The sequence below is a fragment of the Ambystoma mexicanum genome, chromosome 6q, assembly GCF_040938575.1.
Source record: "Ambystoma mexicanum isolate Mex_15411 chromosome 6q, UKY_AmexF1_1, whole genome shotgun sequence".
Classification (NCBI taxonomy): Eukaryota; Metazoa; Chordata; class Amphibia; order Caudata; family Ambystomatidae; genus Ambystoma; species Ambystoma mexicanum.
Window position 1 is genome coordinate 1,177,389,552 of NC_090937.1, and position 18,495 is coordinate 1,177,408,046.

The 18,495-nt window shown below is 43.6% G+C and overlaps 1 protein-coding gene across 1 annotated transcript in view; it reads right to left on the bottom strand.

The window, feature by feature from the left end:
- Positions 1 to 18,495, bottom strand: part of WDR19 (WD repeat domain 19) — a 2,828,275-nt gene that overhangs the window by 2,472,847 nt on the left and 336,933 nt on the right. Inside the window, exon 5 of the mRNA XM_069631788.1 lies at positions 11,931 to 12,046. Within this exon, the coding sequence (XP_069487889.1) occupies positions 11,931 to 12,046 (116 nt within the window). The remainder of the gene's footprint in view (positions 1 to 11,930; positions 12,047 to 18,495) is intronic.

Genomic DNA, 18,495 nt, shown 5'->3' on the forward strand with positions numbered 1-18,495 from the left:
CAGGGGTGTATAATCTAGGGGACGAAGACGAGGGCTATTCGCCCGACGATGAAGGGGGTGAGGAGGAGGAAGACATCGATAAAGATGTAGAAGGCCCCCACAGCATCGACGATACAACAGACATGTTCGATCCAGAGGCCATTCGGCATCCCAAGTCATCGGATTGGGCGCCGTCACCCAGAGTTCCAGCATACATGGGCCAGCACATTAGAAAACCCTTGGAAAGGGAAGTAAGGTCACGAATGATGTTGGTGTTCCCCAGACCAGAGCTGCCGAATAAGCTAGCAGATACTCCAGACCTAGACCCCTAGATGGTCACCTTTGTGACCAAAGCAGCTCGTGATATAAGTAAAGGAGTAGACCGTGCCTGGAGGGGATGTCAGGACAAGCTCCTAGACTTCTCAGGGCCTCTAGCAAAGATCATGGATCTGGCGGAAAAATCAAAAGATACCAGTATCCCAGTGGACGTGACAGTCCTAGGTAACTGGGTGCAACGAGCGGTATGCCTCCTAGGCAACGCCAACTGTGCCATCTCTTCAGACAGAAGAAGAGGAGTCCTGTTAAAAATAGATAACAAATTGAGTGATCTTGCCACCTACGAGGCAAGTGAAGGCGCCAAAGGACTGTTGTTCGGCGAGGCGTTCGCTAAAGAAATGTCTTAATTCGTGGGCACATAAACTGCTCTAGAGAGAGCGCAGAGTTCCATCAGGAAGATCTTCCCCGGGTGAGTTTTTGCCGGGACCGGACGACATAGGGGTCGCTCGTCCGGTCGCTATACCTTCCAGCGAAGACCCCAGGGACAACGATCAAATTACTGGGAGTCTAGACAGCAGGATACCTTCTTCCCTGCCAGGACAAGATTTCCAAGAGGGCGAAGAGGAAGAGGATCGTACCGACAACTGGGGCAATCAGCGGGTGAGTACCGCAAGCTTGCGTGTGGGAGGGAGAACTCTCCACTACCTGAACAAATGGCAAGCCTTATCAAGCGATGCTTGGGTATTGCAAGCAGTAGTGGGGCTGCGTTTAGAGTTTATAGGAACACCCGTGCAGACAGCAGAACCTCGCCCCATACACATGGCGCAAGAGGAAGCAGTGCTCCTGCACTGCGAGCTAACGAAGTTAGAAAGCAAAGGTGCGATAGAGTGCGAGTACCAACAGGGTCCCGGTTTCCTCAGCACCATGTTCCTAGTTCACAGAGGGGACAAAATAAGGCCCGTAATAAATTTGAAAGATCTAAACGAATGGGTGGTATACAACCATTTCAAGATGGAAGGGATTCATCTGCTTCGAGATCTTTTGCGTACCGGAGACTGGCTGGCCCGCCTAGATCTCAAGGACGCATACCTTACAATTCCGATAGCACCGTTTCGGAAGTATCTAAGCTTCCTATGGAACGGCGAAGTATGGCGTTTTACCTGCCTCCCGTTCGGCCTGTCCTCCGCCCCGTGGGCTTTCACCAAGCTCATGAAACCAGTGGCAGCTGCCATCAGAGACAGAGGAATTTGTATTATTATCTATCTAGACGACATCCTCGTCTTTGGCCCAGACAAATTAACCTTGACAAAGAGCGTCCAGTGGGTGTTCTCACTTCTGACTTCGCTCGGTTTTTTAGTGAACCTGGAGAAATCTCAGTTGACTCCGGTCCAGAGAATAGAATTCTGGGTTTCTCAATAGATTCTGTGAAAGCATCTCTCGAGCTCCCAGGGTACAAAGTGAGAGCGATCAAGAAGGAGCTCAGAGCTGTGATAGCGAAAAGGGTTATAAAGCTTCGCAATCTAGCCAGAGTAGTAGGTCTGCTAGCAGCCTCTATTCAAGCGATTTTTCCGGGACCGCTTCATTATCGAGCTCTTCAGTGGCTCAAAATAAGACATCTGCAAGGAGGCCTTCGCTACCACCAACTAGTAACTCTGGACCACGAAGCCCTCACGGAGCTTCATTGGTGGTTGCAGAATATGGAGGCTTGGAACGGTCGCGCCATTTTCGGCGATGCCCCAGATCTGGTAATAGAATCAGATGCGAGCGGATCAGGTAGGGGAGCCAGGTGCGAACACGTGCAGACAGGAGGCAAATGGTCAGAAGAAGAGTTACAGCTCCATTTAAATTGCCTCGAGTTACTAGCGGGCTCTTTCGCAGTTCGCGCTTTTATGAAAGACAGAGTAAAGTGCTGCGTCCTGCTCAAGATGGACAACATCTCCGCAGTAAGATATATAAACAAATTGGGTGGGACAAGGTACAAAATGCTGGCAGAATTAGCAAAGAGCTTCAGGCATTACTGTCTCCAGAACGGAATATCCGTATCAGCAGAGTATTTGCCAGGAACTCTGAACGAAGTGGCAGACTGGAATTCACGTTATCTTGTGGACTCCAGCGATTGTAAGCTTCACCCCCTAGTCGGGAGCAGTGCATTATGCCTTCCCGCCATTCATTATGATAACGAGAGCGCTAGCGAAAATTCGCAGGGATCACGCAGCGATGGATTTCCAGTAGCGATGGAACTTTCTACGGATTTTCCGAGGATGGTTCCCACATTCTGCCAGACCTTCTTCTCGACCCATCAGGGCAAGCTCACCCGCTCATAGCAGCCGGCACGCTGCAATTGATAGCCTGCAGAGTTTCAGGAAAAGATGGGAATTGCCGGGAATTTCACAGCTCGCTGCAGAGTGCATCAGAGATTCCTGGGCGCCTTCCACCCTTCGGAGTTATGGTGCGGCATGGAACGGGTGGGCTACCTGGTGTTCGGACAACGGTGTGGATCCCGTTTCAGCCCCTGTAGTAGAGGTTCTCAACTTCTTAGTTTTTAAATTTCAAAAAGGTGGCGCCTTCAGAACAGTGGGAGTCTATAGGTCCGCTATCTCAGCGGGTCACGAAAAAGTGGAAGGTAACACGGTGGGAGAGCACCCAGCGGTCGTGAGATTGCTAAGAGGAATGAAGCTCAGAAAGCCACCGGAACCCAAGTACAAGGTGTTATAGGATGTGAGAGAGGTATTTTGTCTTTTCCTCAGATGGCCAGATAACGAGAGTTTATCCCGATCTCAGCTATCAGGAAAACTGGCTATGCTGCTCTGCCTTACTTCCTGCAGGAGAGTTTCTGATGTCAAAGCGCTTGAAGTCGATAGGAAAATATTCTATCCAGACGGGGTATCATTTACCATTTCCAAGAGAACAAAGACAGATTCGAGAGTAATAGATTACCCATACTTCACAAGTAATAAGAAGCTTTGTGTTGCGCAGTGTATTAAAGATTATGAAAAAGCAACAGCGCATCTTAGACCGCGAGGAGTGTCACAGCTGCTTATAGCGCGCAGGAAGCCTTATCATGCTGTAGCGTCTGGGACCATTGCTAGATGGGTGAGAGAAATCATGCAATGGGCAGGAATTGATTTATCACTTTTTGAGGCGCTCTCTGCTAGGGGAGCGATAGCTTCCAAAGCTTTTGTGACAGGGGTGTCTCTTCAGGACATTATGAAATCAGCTGATTGGTCTTCTGAATAAACCTTTAAGACATTCTATTTTAAGCCTGTTTCTGAGATTACGAATATGGTGGTAGCAAGCGTTGAACAAGCATAATGCAAGCCTCCTGTCTCGTCATAGAATAAAGATTGCCCACGCTGATAGCTCAGGAAATCTTAATTCTATTAAAGACAAGGAGGCGAGCATTATATCCCACCCGGAATGGCAAGATTATTGTCTGCATTGTTATATTTATTATGATGTAACTCCTTTGCTCATTCCCACCCTCATGATTTGCTTTCCATTATTTACAGGAGAAGTGCAAAAGACGGCCGGATGAAACAGTACTCAACAGTGGAAGGAAAAAAGTTCAAGTTGGTCATGTTGGACCGCAAAAGTTCACAGTTTCAAAAGACAATTCTCTGTTCATTGATAATGGACGGTTTGGTTTGCAAAAATGAAGTTGTTCGAGTGGACAGACATAAAGAAAGAGGAAAGGACCTGGTCAGAGGGGTTCTTATGGAGAGGGATGCCCTCGGATAGGTGCATAGGGGAAAGGTCAGGACTACCTCAGACCTAAAACACATGGGGCTTGTAGTTCCCTGATGCAGATTAAACAAATAAGACTATGGACTACAGGATCTTTAAACTTCTGCATTTTGTTTTCTAAACTTTCTTTCTAAAAACAGAAATGTTCAGTATTAAAGTTGAAAGTTGTAAAGTGCTGACATGGCAGTAAATAAAGAAAGAAATAGCATAATGCTTGCCTCCTTGTCTTTAATAGAATGAAGACTTCCTGAGCTATCAGCGTGGGTAATCTTTATTGTACATACAATGCTGTATCTTCAGGGCATACAAGGGATCTGGTTTCCCCAAATGAGCATAGCCTAATTATGTACTATGTATTTGAGGAGGGTGGCCCTACAGCATTGAATAGACCCTACATATTAAATGTATTTAACGAAATTCCAGAACTTTGTCTGATAACATTGGCAGTTATTCAATTGGTGGATTTTATCCATAACTTACGTTATGATTATGTACGCCTGATTATCAAGTCACCTCTTATTCGAGCATTGATCCTGAAAGAAGTGGGTTCTCTCCAGAAAAAGGGTTTTGATATTGCCCCATACACTGTTACATCTAGTTACAAATGATTGCCCCATTGCAAAATGAAGGGATACAAGTTATAAACTAAGCTAAGTCTTGTTTAAAAGATATGCAAGAATGGCGCTGGCTTGCACTCTCCCTGCGGGAATCAATAGAGCAACTAAAATTGGTACCAAAATCCCTTTAGCGAAGAGAACCATTTCCAACTCGTCTCATGGAATACAAGGGGATACAAACACCTTTGGCTTGGTACAGCTGAAAGCGCAAAACTGAGCAAATTTGATTTTGTTATGTTACAAGAAACCTGGGTTACCACTAGTTTATATATAGTTGGGTTTAAAACCATCTGCTTACCCGCAAAAAAAGGTTAGAGGAAGACCGAGTGGTGGTCTTGTGTTTGCATATAGAATTGACAAAAGTATCACCCTTGTAGATAGCGCTTTTGTGAGGGATTGCTCTATTCTAGCTAGTTTCCAACTGCTAGCCAATGCTGGCACTGTTCACATATTGATGTTCAATGTGTATTGGAATATATGTACTGCGATTGTGTGTTCCTTGGAGGAGTTTCTTGTGTGCCTAAATGATGAGATTGGCAATTGGCTCGATATTCACCCACACGGTTTTATATTGCCTGCTGGGGACTTGAACGCAGACTGTTCTCTTACAAAGGATGACTTGTTTCTGTTGCATGCTTTTCCGCCTAGCGTTCAAAACAAGATGTCAAGAGGATGTCAAAGCTTGGATTTTGGAAGGAGTTGGGGTCTAGAGCCGATTTATAACATATCACCCACATAGGCGGCCCGTGGCTTATGTTCGATCATAAACTACATATTTGCAAGTGCTCATGATAAATCCTTCTGTAAAAACCTAGATGTACAAAGTGATACCAACAGTGATCATGCAATGTTGAGTCTAGAACTTCCATGGGGCATGGCCCGTGGGGTGATTAAATATTTTCCAATACAGATTGAAGCGCACAATGGTGGAAAGCGAGTAAAGTGGAATCAGGGAAAACTGGCTCACTATATCTCAACACATGATTTTGTATATTAAACGTATGAGAAAAAGCTTGTTAGGTATTCTGTTGATGCTTTTGGTGACTACATAGAAAGTATGCTAGATCGCAGCAGAGTACTTACAAGTGGTAGTCTAGAAACAAATCATGGTCATAAACATACATATGCCCAAGTTATAAAAACTGCAAAGGCGAACCTTAGAAAGTTTATTCGCTGTATAAAGAAATTGTATATAGGGGACCTGGAGAGGAGACTTAATATTAAACACTGCAAACAAATTTACAAACATTGGACTAAAAGCGTCAGAGGGGTACTTGCTCAAAACGATGGTGAAGCTATGATTGAAGCAATGCGTGGGAACAACAATAGCAGCTATTGGTCATTAATAAATAGTAATCAAAGCGCACAACAACTACAAATGAACCCTATTGATTCTGGGGAATGGTCCATATACTTTGGTTCCCTTTATAGGAACTCATATGTTCAATGGACCCAAGAAGTGAATACAGATGCTGAGTAGAATCTGGACAAATCTGTATTCAATATCAAACGAATAATCAAAAAAGCTAAACCTACATCCACTCCAGGTCCCAATTATCTGTCCTTTGCCAATCTAAAAAGTAATATTGATCTGTGGTCTAAATTGTTGCATCTATTTTTTCTGGACATTTGCAAAAAAAAGAAGATACTGAATCATTGGAAAATATCATATGTGTTGTTGTTGTTTAAGAAGGGTGATCATTTATGTCCTAAATATTACCGTCCAATCACGCTATATTTATTTTTTTTATTGACATTTTTCTTCAAGAAAACCCTGAAAAATTTATCAAAAGTTGTTAACTTTCGAAATTCTCTCTTTCCGGCATGCTCAAACCACTTCTCATTTTGTGGTTATCGGCTCTGTAGACAAAAATATGCAATTTGAACCCCGATATCTTCTTAGTGAGGGGATTATTTCTCTCTAATTTGTCAAAATATTGCATCAATTATATTCACCATTGCCACCGTCCATCTTGTGGTTTCTCCAGATATTAAATGGTTCCATAGATCGTTTTCACATAACATCCAAGGATTCTCGATCAGCGGTAGTAGGTGAACTGCTCTGTGTTGTCTAGTGTTCGGACAATCTATTACCAGATGTTACAGGGTCTCGGTCGCCTCCGTCATTTTACACAGTCGGCATTCTTTTTTATCAGAGACACCCCTGATGGTTAAGATTTCCTGAGTCAACAGCAAATTTAGTTGTGCTTTCATAAACAGCGTTCTTTTTCTTTTTTTCTGGAAATTTGACGCAATATTTTAGCAGAGATTTCACTTTGTTGAATGTAGAGGTTAAGAGTTTGTTCTCTGCAGCAGACTCAAGTGTGTGAATCCAATCCATGGTTTCCATTTTTTGTTTAATTCTGCCCGGATTTTCTTTCAGCTCTTTTTCTGTACATGTTATTTCCTGCAGTTTCTCTTTCCTCTTTTCCACCCATCTGTTCAGGGCTGCGCACTTGCCACTTTCCAGTTCGTCTTTAATGATGTTGAAAGCTGGCAGCGACTCAGCCAGTATTATTTTCCTGAAGAAGCTCATGGCGCTTTGCTCTACCATGGATGAGAGGGATACTAGACCCAAATCTCTTCTAATGGCCGCCATAGATGTTGATTTGGGGACTCCTAGGACTGCCTTCCACACCAGCCCCTCCATTCTGGTCCAGATTGTGTGTGGGATGCACAATGAGACTTCCATTCCATACGTCAGTGCGGGAACCACTTTTCCCTTGTAGAAGTTTATTGCGGATGTTAATGAGAACCTTCCGAATTTTTTATCAATGACTCTCATTTGTGATGCAAGTCTTTTTGCTTTGTCCCAAAGCGTCTTTTGCATGGCGATATCCGTTCCTGAGCTGTCGATTTCGACACCCAGGTATTTGATGGTTTTCACCGTTTCGATTTTGACGTTTTCAAGGTACCAATACATCTTTTTGGATTTTTTGTTCGATGCTTTCTCAATCGTCAGAACTTTCAATTTGTTTTTATTGATTTCGAGATGGTTTGTGTTCATATATTTTGCCAAATCTGCCAGTTTTTGTTGTAATCCAATTTTTGTCTGATAAAGTAGAATCACATCATCTGCGTATAAGAGTCTTGGTATGGTGGTTTTGCCCAGTTTCGGTGTGAAGCTCCCGACTTCTGCTTCGGATCTTTGAAAGTCGCCCAGGAAAGCGATGAAGAGGACTGGTGCCAAAGGACAGCCCTATTTGACCCCCTCTGTTTACCTTGATTTCCTCAGATAACGTTCCTTGCTGATTTAGTTTCACTCTTATGGTGTTTTGTGAGTGGAGTGCTTTGATTGGAGCGAGCACCGATTGGGGGCAATTCCAGGAGTGTAATTTCACCCACAGCATATTTCGATCAATTTTGTCGAAAGCTATAGATAAGTCAATAAAGGCTAGTTGTACCTTTGGGGCCCCTTCCTTCACCTTGGCTTTTAAAATGTTGATTATCATGATGTTGATTGTGGTGCTTCCATTTTTTTGGAACCCCGTTTGGAGGTTATCTTTTGACGGGCCGCTTTTCTCCCAAGCTCTTAGATGGTCCAAGAGAAGGGATGCGTAGATTTTGCCTATGATATCAAGCAAGGCGATTGGCCTGTAGTTTTCCGGGTCCTCACGACTCCCCTTTTTATAGATCGCCACAATCACGGCTTTTTGCCACGACTCTGGGATTTGTCGTTTTGCCTCACATTCGGCAAATATCTTGTTGATCACAATCGACCACTCGTTAGGAACCTGTGAGTGACACGTTCGTCAGACTGTCAGGACCTGGAGCTCTAGATGTTTTTAGCTTCTTGATTTTGGCTACGACGTCTTCAGGGTTCGTAAGATTTATCCAGGTTGAAATCAGGTTATCCTGCTTCATTGCCGGTGGTTCCTTTAAATCTTCAAATTCCGTTGTTGGGTACCTTGTCCATTTTTCCTCCGAAACTGCGTTGATCATCGTCATATTCTGTGTCGCAGATGTACTTTTTTATCAGTGACCAGAATTCACTCGATTTCTTGGATGATAATCTCTTCATCATATCTTCAGCGTCATGTTGGTATTGTATTGCCCTTCGTTGTTTCTGCCAATCCCGATACCTTTTTATTTCTTGGCGCCATTTCGCCCAGTCCTCGCTAGTGTTTGTCATTTTTGCTTTTTTTTTTTTTTCAAGCGGCGCGCATTTTTCTTTGTTCGCCCAACTCTTTGTTCAAGGCGTGTTTCGGGTAGTCGACATTACCTCCTATTCTCTTCAGTGGTTTCTTGTATGGGGCTAGTAGCCGCCTATAGTCTGGTCTTTCGTCAATCTTATTCAGCTTATTGGACAAGACTTTCTGATCCCATGCATTTTTGATTTTCAAAATGTTAGCTTCAGTTAGCCTCAGCTGTGTTTGTTGATTGTTTACCTCCGTTGCTAGAAGATATCTGGATTTTTCTGGTCTCGGTCCATCCCATGTGCGTGTCAGCAGGTTATGGTCACTGTTAATAGTTCTCTCAACTTGAAGCATTCTATTAGACCAGTGAAGATACAAATGTGATCTAATGTTGCTTTTGAGGTCCCACGTTGGGATGTTTTTTTGGTTGGGGAACAGTGTGTCTATATTTTGTATGTTTCTTGTGGTGATGAGATCCTTCCAAGCTTTCCCTCGTTCTCTGGTTTGGTCTGATGTTAGGGGCTGTTGATTGCTAGTTGGATTTGCCTGCTTTTGATTATTGCAGTTTGCGTTGAGATCTCCACAGATGATATCTTCGTAAAGCTGGTCAATCATGGAGCTCATGTTTGAGCAGAGTGTTTTTGTCGACATGCGCTGGGGGTTCCAGTAGCAAGTTATTATGGCTAACAAGTTCGAAAGACCTCCTCTTTTTGTTACGCTATTGAACGTTGAATCTAAAATATTTGTGGCAATCGTACTTGAAAAACTCACCACATGGATGGATGATAACTGTATACTAGATTACAGACAGATAGGTTTTTGAAAAAATGCTATTGGGACCAATGCAGGTCGTCTCCTGGTGGCTCAATTATTGAGCTCAGTCAAACAAAAATCAATGAAACACATGTATATTGCGTCTATGGATTTAACACCAGCATTTGATCTTGTAGGTAGACCAACACTGTGGAAAACTTTGTCTTCACTGGATATTGAAAGAGTGTTGCTAGATGTTATCATTCACCTATATACAGAAACAGCGATGAGGGTTAGGTTGAACAACAAAGGTCTTTTGTTTAATATTATAACAACTGGCAATGGGCTTAAACAAGGGTGTAGATTGGCGGCTACACTTTTTAACCTTTATGTTTCAAACGCAGGCAAGTCCCTAAATACAAGTGGTATTATTGGACCCAAGATTGGAGGGCTAACCATTAGATGGATTGCCTACGCTGACAATTTTTTATTACTGGATTGCACTAAAATAGGCCTCCAGAGACTAATCAATGACTTTGACAACTTCATAGAAGAAAGAAAACTTAAAATCAACCCCAGCAAAACCATAATCTTTCAAGCTGGTTGCAAAAGTGCAAACCCGTCTTTTTCTTGTTGGAGTTGGAGTGGTTTTAAAATCAAAAGTCAAATGGTACTATGTTATCTGGGTTATGTTTTTGCCAGTAACTGAGTCCTGCTGAAAAATAATCTTGTGCAAAAAGCTAAGGAGGCATTAAACCAAATAAGGGCTATAGAAAGAAAATGTGGGAAATTTAGACTAGTACCATGTATCCTATTCTATAGGCTAAAGGCTATCCCAAGACTAACCTACGGGAGTGAATTTTTCCCCGAATCTATACGGCCTCTCTTACGTCAACTGGAGGCTATGATCTGGTGGAAAATATTATATTACATCCCGAAATGTGTTCCGCTTTAACATAGCCGGTATGAACTGGGGCTGCAATCACTTATCAGTATTATATATAACAAAAAACTGGCACTTTTGAGAAAATGCTTGGTTGCTGAGAGCAGTTCATTATACCATTAAATGAGAGATGAAACTAATGGAAATTTCATGTACAAATTGAAAACTGACTGCGAGAAAAAATTGCTTGATCTTGGGTTGTCAATAGAGTCCTTGCTTAGGAATCCAGTTAAGGTTAAGGAGATAGTTAATGCCTATGATTGGTTGGAAAACAATGTAGTTTTGCAAAATTCTAAACTTTTCTATGAAAGTGTTTCTTATTGGAAATTTTGCCCCAACCCAGAATAATATCTGAGGAAATACCCATCAAGGGAATTTAGAAATTCAACCAGGCGTTTCAGATTCAATGTATTGAATACAAACGAGATATTGGCAATTTGAGGGTTGTGCACTGGAGGGAATAATGAATGTCGGTTCTATAACCAAAGTGGTGCTACCAAATCTTTGAAACATCTATTACTGGTATGTCCCGTATTACTGGAGAAGAGACTAGAAAGTTTTTCAAAGTTCGGAATCAATACAGCGAGTGTGGATAGAGACAAACTCTGGAATGAAATGCTTCATGGCTCCTCCAATGCATTGAAAATGAAAGTGAATGGATTTCTAAAAAAGATATGCTCTCTTGTTTGAAAACTGTAGCAAGGTGTTTCTTGGTATATTCTTGGCAATGCATCTTAAATTGAATTTGTGTACCGGGTCTACTATTCATATAACAACTATATTCTAGTCATATGAAATTGCCCTGTGGCAGTGTTGATTTGCGGCAGGCCCAGATCATAACATGGAATAGTAATTAGAGATATATGGGAAGCTAGATAAAATGTGCATAGGCCTTTGAGTCAGCAGTATTACATGATTTTAAAATGTGAGTCCCAGAATGAAACAGATGAAATGAAATGCAAAGTGATCATTTTAAATATTTCTTTATATATACGTCACTGAAATGTATTGTTGTAATGTGATTTGTATGTGATTTTGTTATTGAAATTTTGTAAAGGTTTGTATAAACCAAAACAATAAAATAAAAAAAAAATGATAGCATGTCAGAGATCACTGTTTAGATTAGATTAGAGTTAGAATGACACAATATACTGCATTGTTACATTTCAACAACAGACTTGTGCTATTCATCCTGTATATTATTTGTCACTGATGACCCGACATGTGTATAAAGATATGTTTTTTCTGTATTGTTGACAGAGCGCCCTCAGAGCAGCAGAGTCCTCTGCATGCATCATTTTAACCTTATAAACCTTTACTTACACTTGCAATCTCTCTCCTGGTCTCATTCCCTACTGGGGTGTCTCCTTTTATTCTGAGTTTGGGTTTGTATTTTGGGGACTAACCACCTTCAACATGTATACAATTTTCTTTTAATAATAATAATAATAATAATAATATTGATCTACTGGTATGACTTACCAAGCACAGGAACTTTACGAGATGTTTGAAGATTATAAATCAGCAAGTTGCCCTTTGCTGTTCCAACAGCAAGTAAAGCACCAGCCTTGGACCATAGTAAGAATGACATCAAATCCCTGCAATAAATAAAGTTACGTAAGCACTAAGTATTACATTTTATGAAATTTATAAGCATGCATGGAAAAAAAAATCTAATATCTGTGGTCACAATAATTCCCACATTGTGAACATTATAGTTCACAAAATAATCAATGGTCCAGACTTGATCAAACTTAGCAACAACTCATACTCTTCTATCAATAAAAACTGTTCATCGGACAATGATGGGAAGAACTGGTGTTATCACATGAACAAGAAATCCATGCAACACTTAAGACAATAAATGTTTTAGGGTTATCTTAAGTTTGTCTTTATGTTTCTTCCTTCATGAAGATGTGGGAAAACCAAGTGCTGTGCTTCCCTTTTTTGAGATGGCCACCCAAAAGGGTATGAAAAGAAATATGCTCAAGGTAGAGGATCTGCCTTTCAATGAGGCTATAGGTCCTCTGATGATTTGGAGTTACTCCCTTACAGAAGCAGACACTTTCTTTGGACTCTAGAATTAAGCACTCATTTTCGAGTTCCTTGTAATGCAGCAGTGGGGACCTGTTAGGTATACACTTTTGTTTAAACAAACAAGTGCCTGCCGCCGAATGTTCCTCATTTGCATGGCAGAGTGCAAAAGGGGAGAGTAAAAAGGGGGCATACACACTTGTATGCTTCCCTTTTACACTATGCTGTTAAATTGGGTAAACGCTGCCCGCCACATACACGTGGCAGGCAGTGTTTACAGTGGATTCCTATGGAGTCGTCCTGCTTTTTGCATGTACAAGAAGCTGATGAACTTCATAGGAATCCCCAGCATTAACGCCAGCATGAAAATGCATGCTGGCACAAATACTGGAGTATTTGTATTGGCGAGAGGAGGGGGGGCGGCGGAATCATGCGTTACGAGCTGCCCCACCTCTCCACTGTGCAAATACATGAAAATGAGCTGTAATGTAAATACATGCGTAAAAGCCTTACACAAGGCTTTTGTCCTTTTTGTTTACTTTCTGTCCTCATTTAAAATGTGCTCTTTGACATTCTGGGGGCACATAGTGTGTGTCCACAAACGTAGGTTGATTGCAGTAGACTACTGTTAGAATTGCCTGCGCTCATAGAAGAAATGAGGCAAAAGACAATGGCAAGTTAGCAATCCTCCTCCTCCTAGACCTATCGCTGCCTTCGACCTTGTCGACCACCAAATCCTCGCCAAACACCTGACCACAGCAGCAGCATTCTCCACTAATGCCTCCGATTGGGTTACATCCTTCCTCTCCAACAGAACCACCAGAAATTCTCCCCCTCAGCTTCAGCGGACCCTACACCAATTCTCTGCAGCGTCCCACAAGGGTCTTGTGTTTCACCCACCCTCTACAATATTTTTACAAAGCCCCTCTTGGACCGCCTGGATAACTTGGGTGTCATCTACACCAACTATGCAGATGACACAAGTCCTCATCCCACTCACTGGCTGTTACGATCACAATTCCAAACTTCTAAATACCATCTACCTTGAGATTCAAGCCTGGCTACTAACAATCTATGCCTTAATGACGACAAGACGGAGCTGATGATAGTGGGTACCCAGGCACGCCTGAATAAACTCAACCCTAGCTACTCATCTTTCGTCATTGATGGCAACACCATCATTGTCTCCAAAGAAATAAAAAGACTGGGGGTCTACCTGGACTCAACTCTATCGCTCACAAAACAGGTAAACAGCATGGCTTCATCCACGGCTACACCAACAAACCGATCTACAGCTGCAAAGCCTACCTGTCCACAAGTAGCTGCCTTACGTTGGCTAGAGAACTTGCTCTATCCAAAATTGACTACTGCAACACGCACTTCCTGGGCTCTTCTGAACACAACCTAAATAAACTCCAGGTACTTCAGAATAACTCTTAGAGCAGCCCTCAGCCTTCCAGGATCCTGTCACATCTCCACACATAGGGCCTCATTACACGGATGGCGGTAAGGGGATTTACCGGTACCGGTAAAATACCGGTATCGGTAAATCCTTACCGCCGTACTACGAGGTCCCTTTGCGGGTTGGGGGATTTAACGCCTGCTTTTTGCAGGCGTTAAAAACCAACCCGCAAAGGGACCCAGGGAGCTAATTACGGTACCGCAATTTGCGGTACCGCAATTAGCGCCTTCCCCATTCCCATTATGCTCTATGGGGCAAAAATGGGAATGGGGAAGGGCAAGGGTGGAAGGGGCAATTACTGCCCAGCCAAACTTGTAATGGGGCGGTAATTCCCCTTTCCGCCAAGGCTGTGCCAGTATTTTACCGGCATGAACCATGGCGCTAATAGCGCCATGGTTCTCCGCCATCCGTGTAATGAGGCCCATAGACAGAACGCCAACTGGCTTCCCATCCGTGATAGAATCACACTACGCACGCTGGCCATCACGCACAAATGTCTCACAAACTCAGCCCCAAAATACCTGCCAGACAAATTCTGTAAGCACCAACCTACAAGAATTACCAGATCTACCCATTCCCACAAGCTGTTGGTACCAACATTCAATCTAAAAACAGCCGGAGGAGCCAGCTTCCCAGTTCAAGCTGCGAAACGCTGGAACTCCATTCCCATTCCCCTCAGACATGAACCATCCTTCCTCACCTTTAAAGCCAATATAAAGAACTGGCTGAGCAACAAGGCTCCTCACCAAGATGCCCCATCCAGCCCCATGCCGATTTTTTCCCTTCGGTAACATTGTGCCCGTCTCACCATTCTTTACCAGTATGTTGTCCGTCCTGACCCATATGTTACTAGGGTCCAGTATTTTCTATATTGCTCTGGGTTGTAAAATGCTTGCACTTACTGTATGTATGTAACCACTATGTTTCTCAAGCGCCCAGCTACCTCAGGATTTGGCGCGCGATATAAATAATAAATAACAATAGTCCAGAAGGATATGTTGGGTTTGCGGAAACATGCTCATCCGTAGGCCCTGAAGGCGCTTACCCTCAACACAGTGAACCTACTCCGTGGGATGCCCTCAGAGCTGTTGCATCTCGCACTGCACTTTGGGGTTTTGGTTGGGGTTTCAGCCTGCTCTGAGAAAACACTCTGTTAATTGAGGCAGAGCAGTCTATTCCCACAGTTAAGGCAATAATCACCAGGCCAGGGAATCCTTGGGGTTCCCTGGTCCCAATACTCCTGCACTTAAATCTCCTTCCACTCCTTTCTGGTCCTTCTGTTTTTTCAGATATTTACTCTTTTGCATTTTTCCGGAATATGAGAGTCTCACTTTCTGCTATGTTTAAGTGCATCTCTTCTTCGTGGTATTAGCTTTGTTGTAGTGTTTGCTTAACCTCCCCTTCTATTACTGGATCTCTTCCTTTCACCACCTTTCTTGTGTTTTGTCTCTCTTTCTAACCTAATTTCCTCTGAAATCTACTTTTCCTTTCTCTTGGTGCTGATCTTGGTACTCTTATTTTAACACCTTTCCCTTTATATGTGGTTGCGTTTTCGTTGTTTTCTCTGCTCAGGATCCAAATCGATTTGTTTTGGACCCCCTTTTTCAGCCTGCTATTCCGGAACCTTTCTCTTCCCCCGTTCACCTGCATTCAATTCTCGCCACCTCTTTGCCTCCAATGTTGTTCTTCTGTTCTGATCCTTGCTGTTCACTCTTCGCCTCAAAGCACCAGCCTCTTCCCTCCTCATGTTCCTTCCAAGTTCTTCTCTAGCTCCTCAATATCAGTCTCAATCCTTTCCTTCCTTACTTATTTCTACTCTCTTCCAGTTCTTCCACCCATCTTCTCTTTCTCTCACGTTTTCCTGGTCTCCTCTTACTTTCTCCACCACATCTCGATGGACCCTCCTCTCCCTTTCACTACAACTTGTATGTACATCTTCCTATTCGCTGCCACTGCTTTGCCTTTATGTGGGTCCTCCTACTGCACTCTCTTTCTCTGCCTCTCCTATGTTTTTATTTTACTTACCCTTCCTTCAGCCTGGTTTCTGTTAGGCAGAAACCTGTGCAGTTCCCTCTGGGACCACTGCAAAAGATTTAGGACTACAGGTGTTTGGCAGTAAACCCACTTGGTAGCAGTCTGTACCACACAGATTCACTTGGTAGCTGTGGCTGAGCAGTCAGACTTCCCTCAAGAAGAGTTAGGCAGCATACAGACTATTCGCAATAGGTCAAGAGCACACAATAGAACAAGTAAACACTGACCAGGGCTTGGTGTAAAAGAGATATAATTAATTATTTAAAACCACATCTAGAAAAACACACAGGCACTAATAGTAAGCAATTCAAAAACACGGTCACTAAAAGATATACACTCCCTTAAAAGAATATTACACAAGTCTTAAGTAAAGCCCCACTTATTTTCAGACAGCGGTGAGCGCTTAACGTAGATGGCACTCTAATTGTTCGTTTTAAAAAGGGAGAGAAAAGCAGAGAACAAATTGAAACAGATCCCAACACTTTTTCAAGAACACAACAAGAGAGGAAGGCAAGGTAAAACCGTGAAGTTAGAGTTCAAGAGGCCGGATCCACTTTCAGAAGATCCAAACGAAATGTGTCCAAGGTCACACGGTTGCAGTGCACAAAGGTCTTGTAAAGGTTCATAAAGGAGTTGGACCCCAGAAAGGGACCAGTTAGAGGGTCAAGGCGGCCAGCCCAGTCCAGAAGGTTAAGGAGTTATTATTACCTTGTAGCAATCTTTAGAAAGGGAGGCCTGGAGGACACGGTACCTTAAAGTGGTGAGAACGCTCCAGCGGGGGCAGTTGTTCCTGGCAGCAGGTGCAAGTCGGTGCTTCATCCGGGGGAAGAGAGGATCTCGTGGAGGAAGACAGGAGTCCGTTGCACTGCCAGGGAAGAAACCAGCCGCAGAGTTTCTCAGGTACAAGGAGCGGTCCGGTGATTTGCGGTTCAGTGGTGAGTGGCTATCCGGCTGCCAGGGTGCTTGGCACGGGCAGTTCGACCACAAACCGGGCTGGGGTGTGAATAAAGAAAGGAAAACTGGTTGTGCCCACCAGTCAGGGGAAGAAGCTTCTCCAGCCGGGGAGATCTTCTCTGTCGTCGGGAAGTGGTGAGTCGGTTCTGCAGGGCTCCACCGGTGGTGTCGTCGTGGTAGGTCGGCTCAGCTTCTCCCTCGTCGGATTCTCAGGTCCTGTGGCGACTTCTGAAGTTCCAGTCCCCAAAGCCCTGCTTTTATGCAGAAAACCCCCATTCACTCAGCCTAGCTGTCACTCAAACATGCTAAGTGGTGAGCCGGCCGGCTCACCACTTGGGCCAATCACACAAGAGTGCGACCTGAGTTACCAAGGTAACTCGGTCCAGGGTGCCTAAACCCCCTCCCACACCCCCTGTGGTACCCAGACAAAGTGGCACCACTTTTGGCACCACTTTTCTGTGGAGAAGCTTGCCAAAAAAGTGGAACAAAGGGCTTGACTTGGGTTGGAGTCACAGAAGAGAACACAAACGCCATTTTAGAATCGAGTCTTGGCAAAAAATACCAACCGGAGAATTAATATTAATTAAGTAAACCGGTGGTATGTTCAAGGCTATGAGAATTAAATAATTAAAGTTGGTAGCCTCGAACAATGGGAAAATCCCATAGGAAAATATTTGCGGTCGAATATAAAAAGTAGTTTCCACTGCCACCAGCCAAAACTCGATCAGGGGGGACGGAGACGTGCCCCCTCGACTAACAGACCCCGGGGCAATCGAATTGCCCCGACCAGTACGTCCACAATATGATGGTTTGTACTGGTTTCCGTTAATAATTTGGGACTAGTAAAGCCAATGGTGACTTTACATGCCCTGGGAGACAGTAGTCAGTCCCAGGGTATGAAGTCTATGGTGGGGTGTCACTATGACACCCCTGTGTTACTGAACGGAGGGTGCTCTGTAACACACATAGGAAAAACACATGAGACCCTATGAAGTAAAGGACCCCATAGCCCATAAAACACATTACCAGTCAAGGAATACCATTAATCATGTCCAAGAGTGGGAGGAAAAGAGTCTCACTCTTGGCAGGAGGAAAAAAAACAAACTCCAGAAATCCAGCAAAGCTGCGGGGGGACTCACTAGGTTAGGAAATTCAGCCTAAAGAGAGAATTCTCCCTAACAGTTTCCTCCTAATACTCCTTTTTTCGCCTTTGATCTCTTGCGCCTCCCACTATCCTTTTCTTCAATTCAGAGTTCCTACACTCCCCTTTCACAGTCTGCGTCTAGATGACCCCACTCCCAGCCTGGCAATCAGCCCACCACAGATTGGACACCCAACAAGGCTCTCAGTATAGGAACCTTCACCATATTTTGACTCCCGGCCTCCTGGAGAACCGCTCCTCAGACAGTGCCATGGACTTTTCAAAGGCTTACCTAGCAGTGGCCTAAAGGTTCTGATCCCATAATAGTCCTTTCTTCACATGGAGGACATGACATTGTCACAATGGGTCAAACCCTGTTTTTCCATTGAATTGATCTTTGGCAGAATCTATATCAATCACCC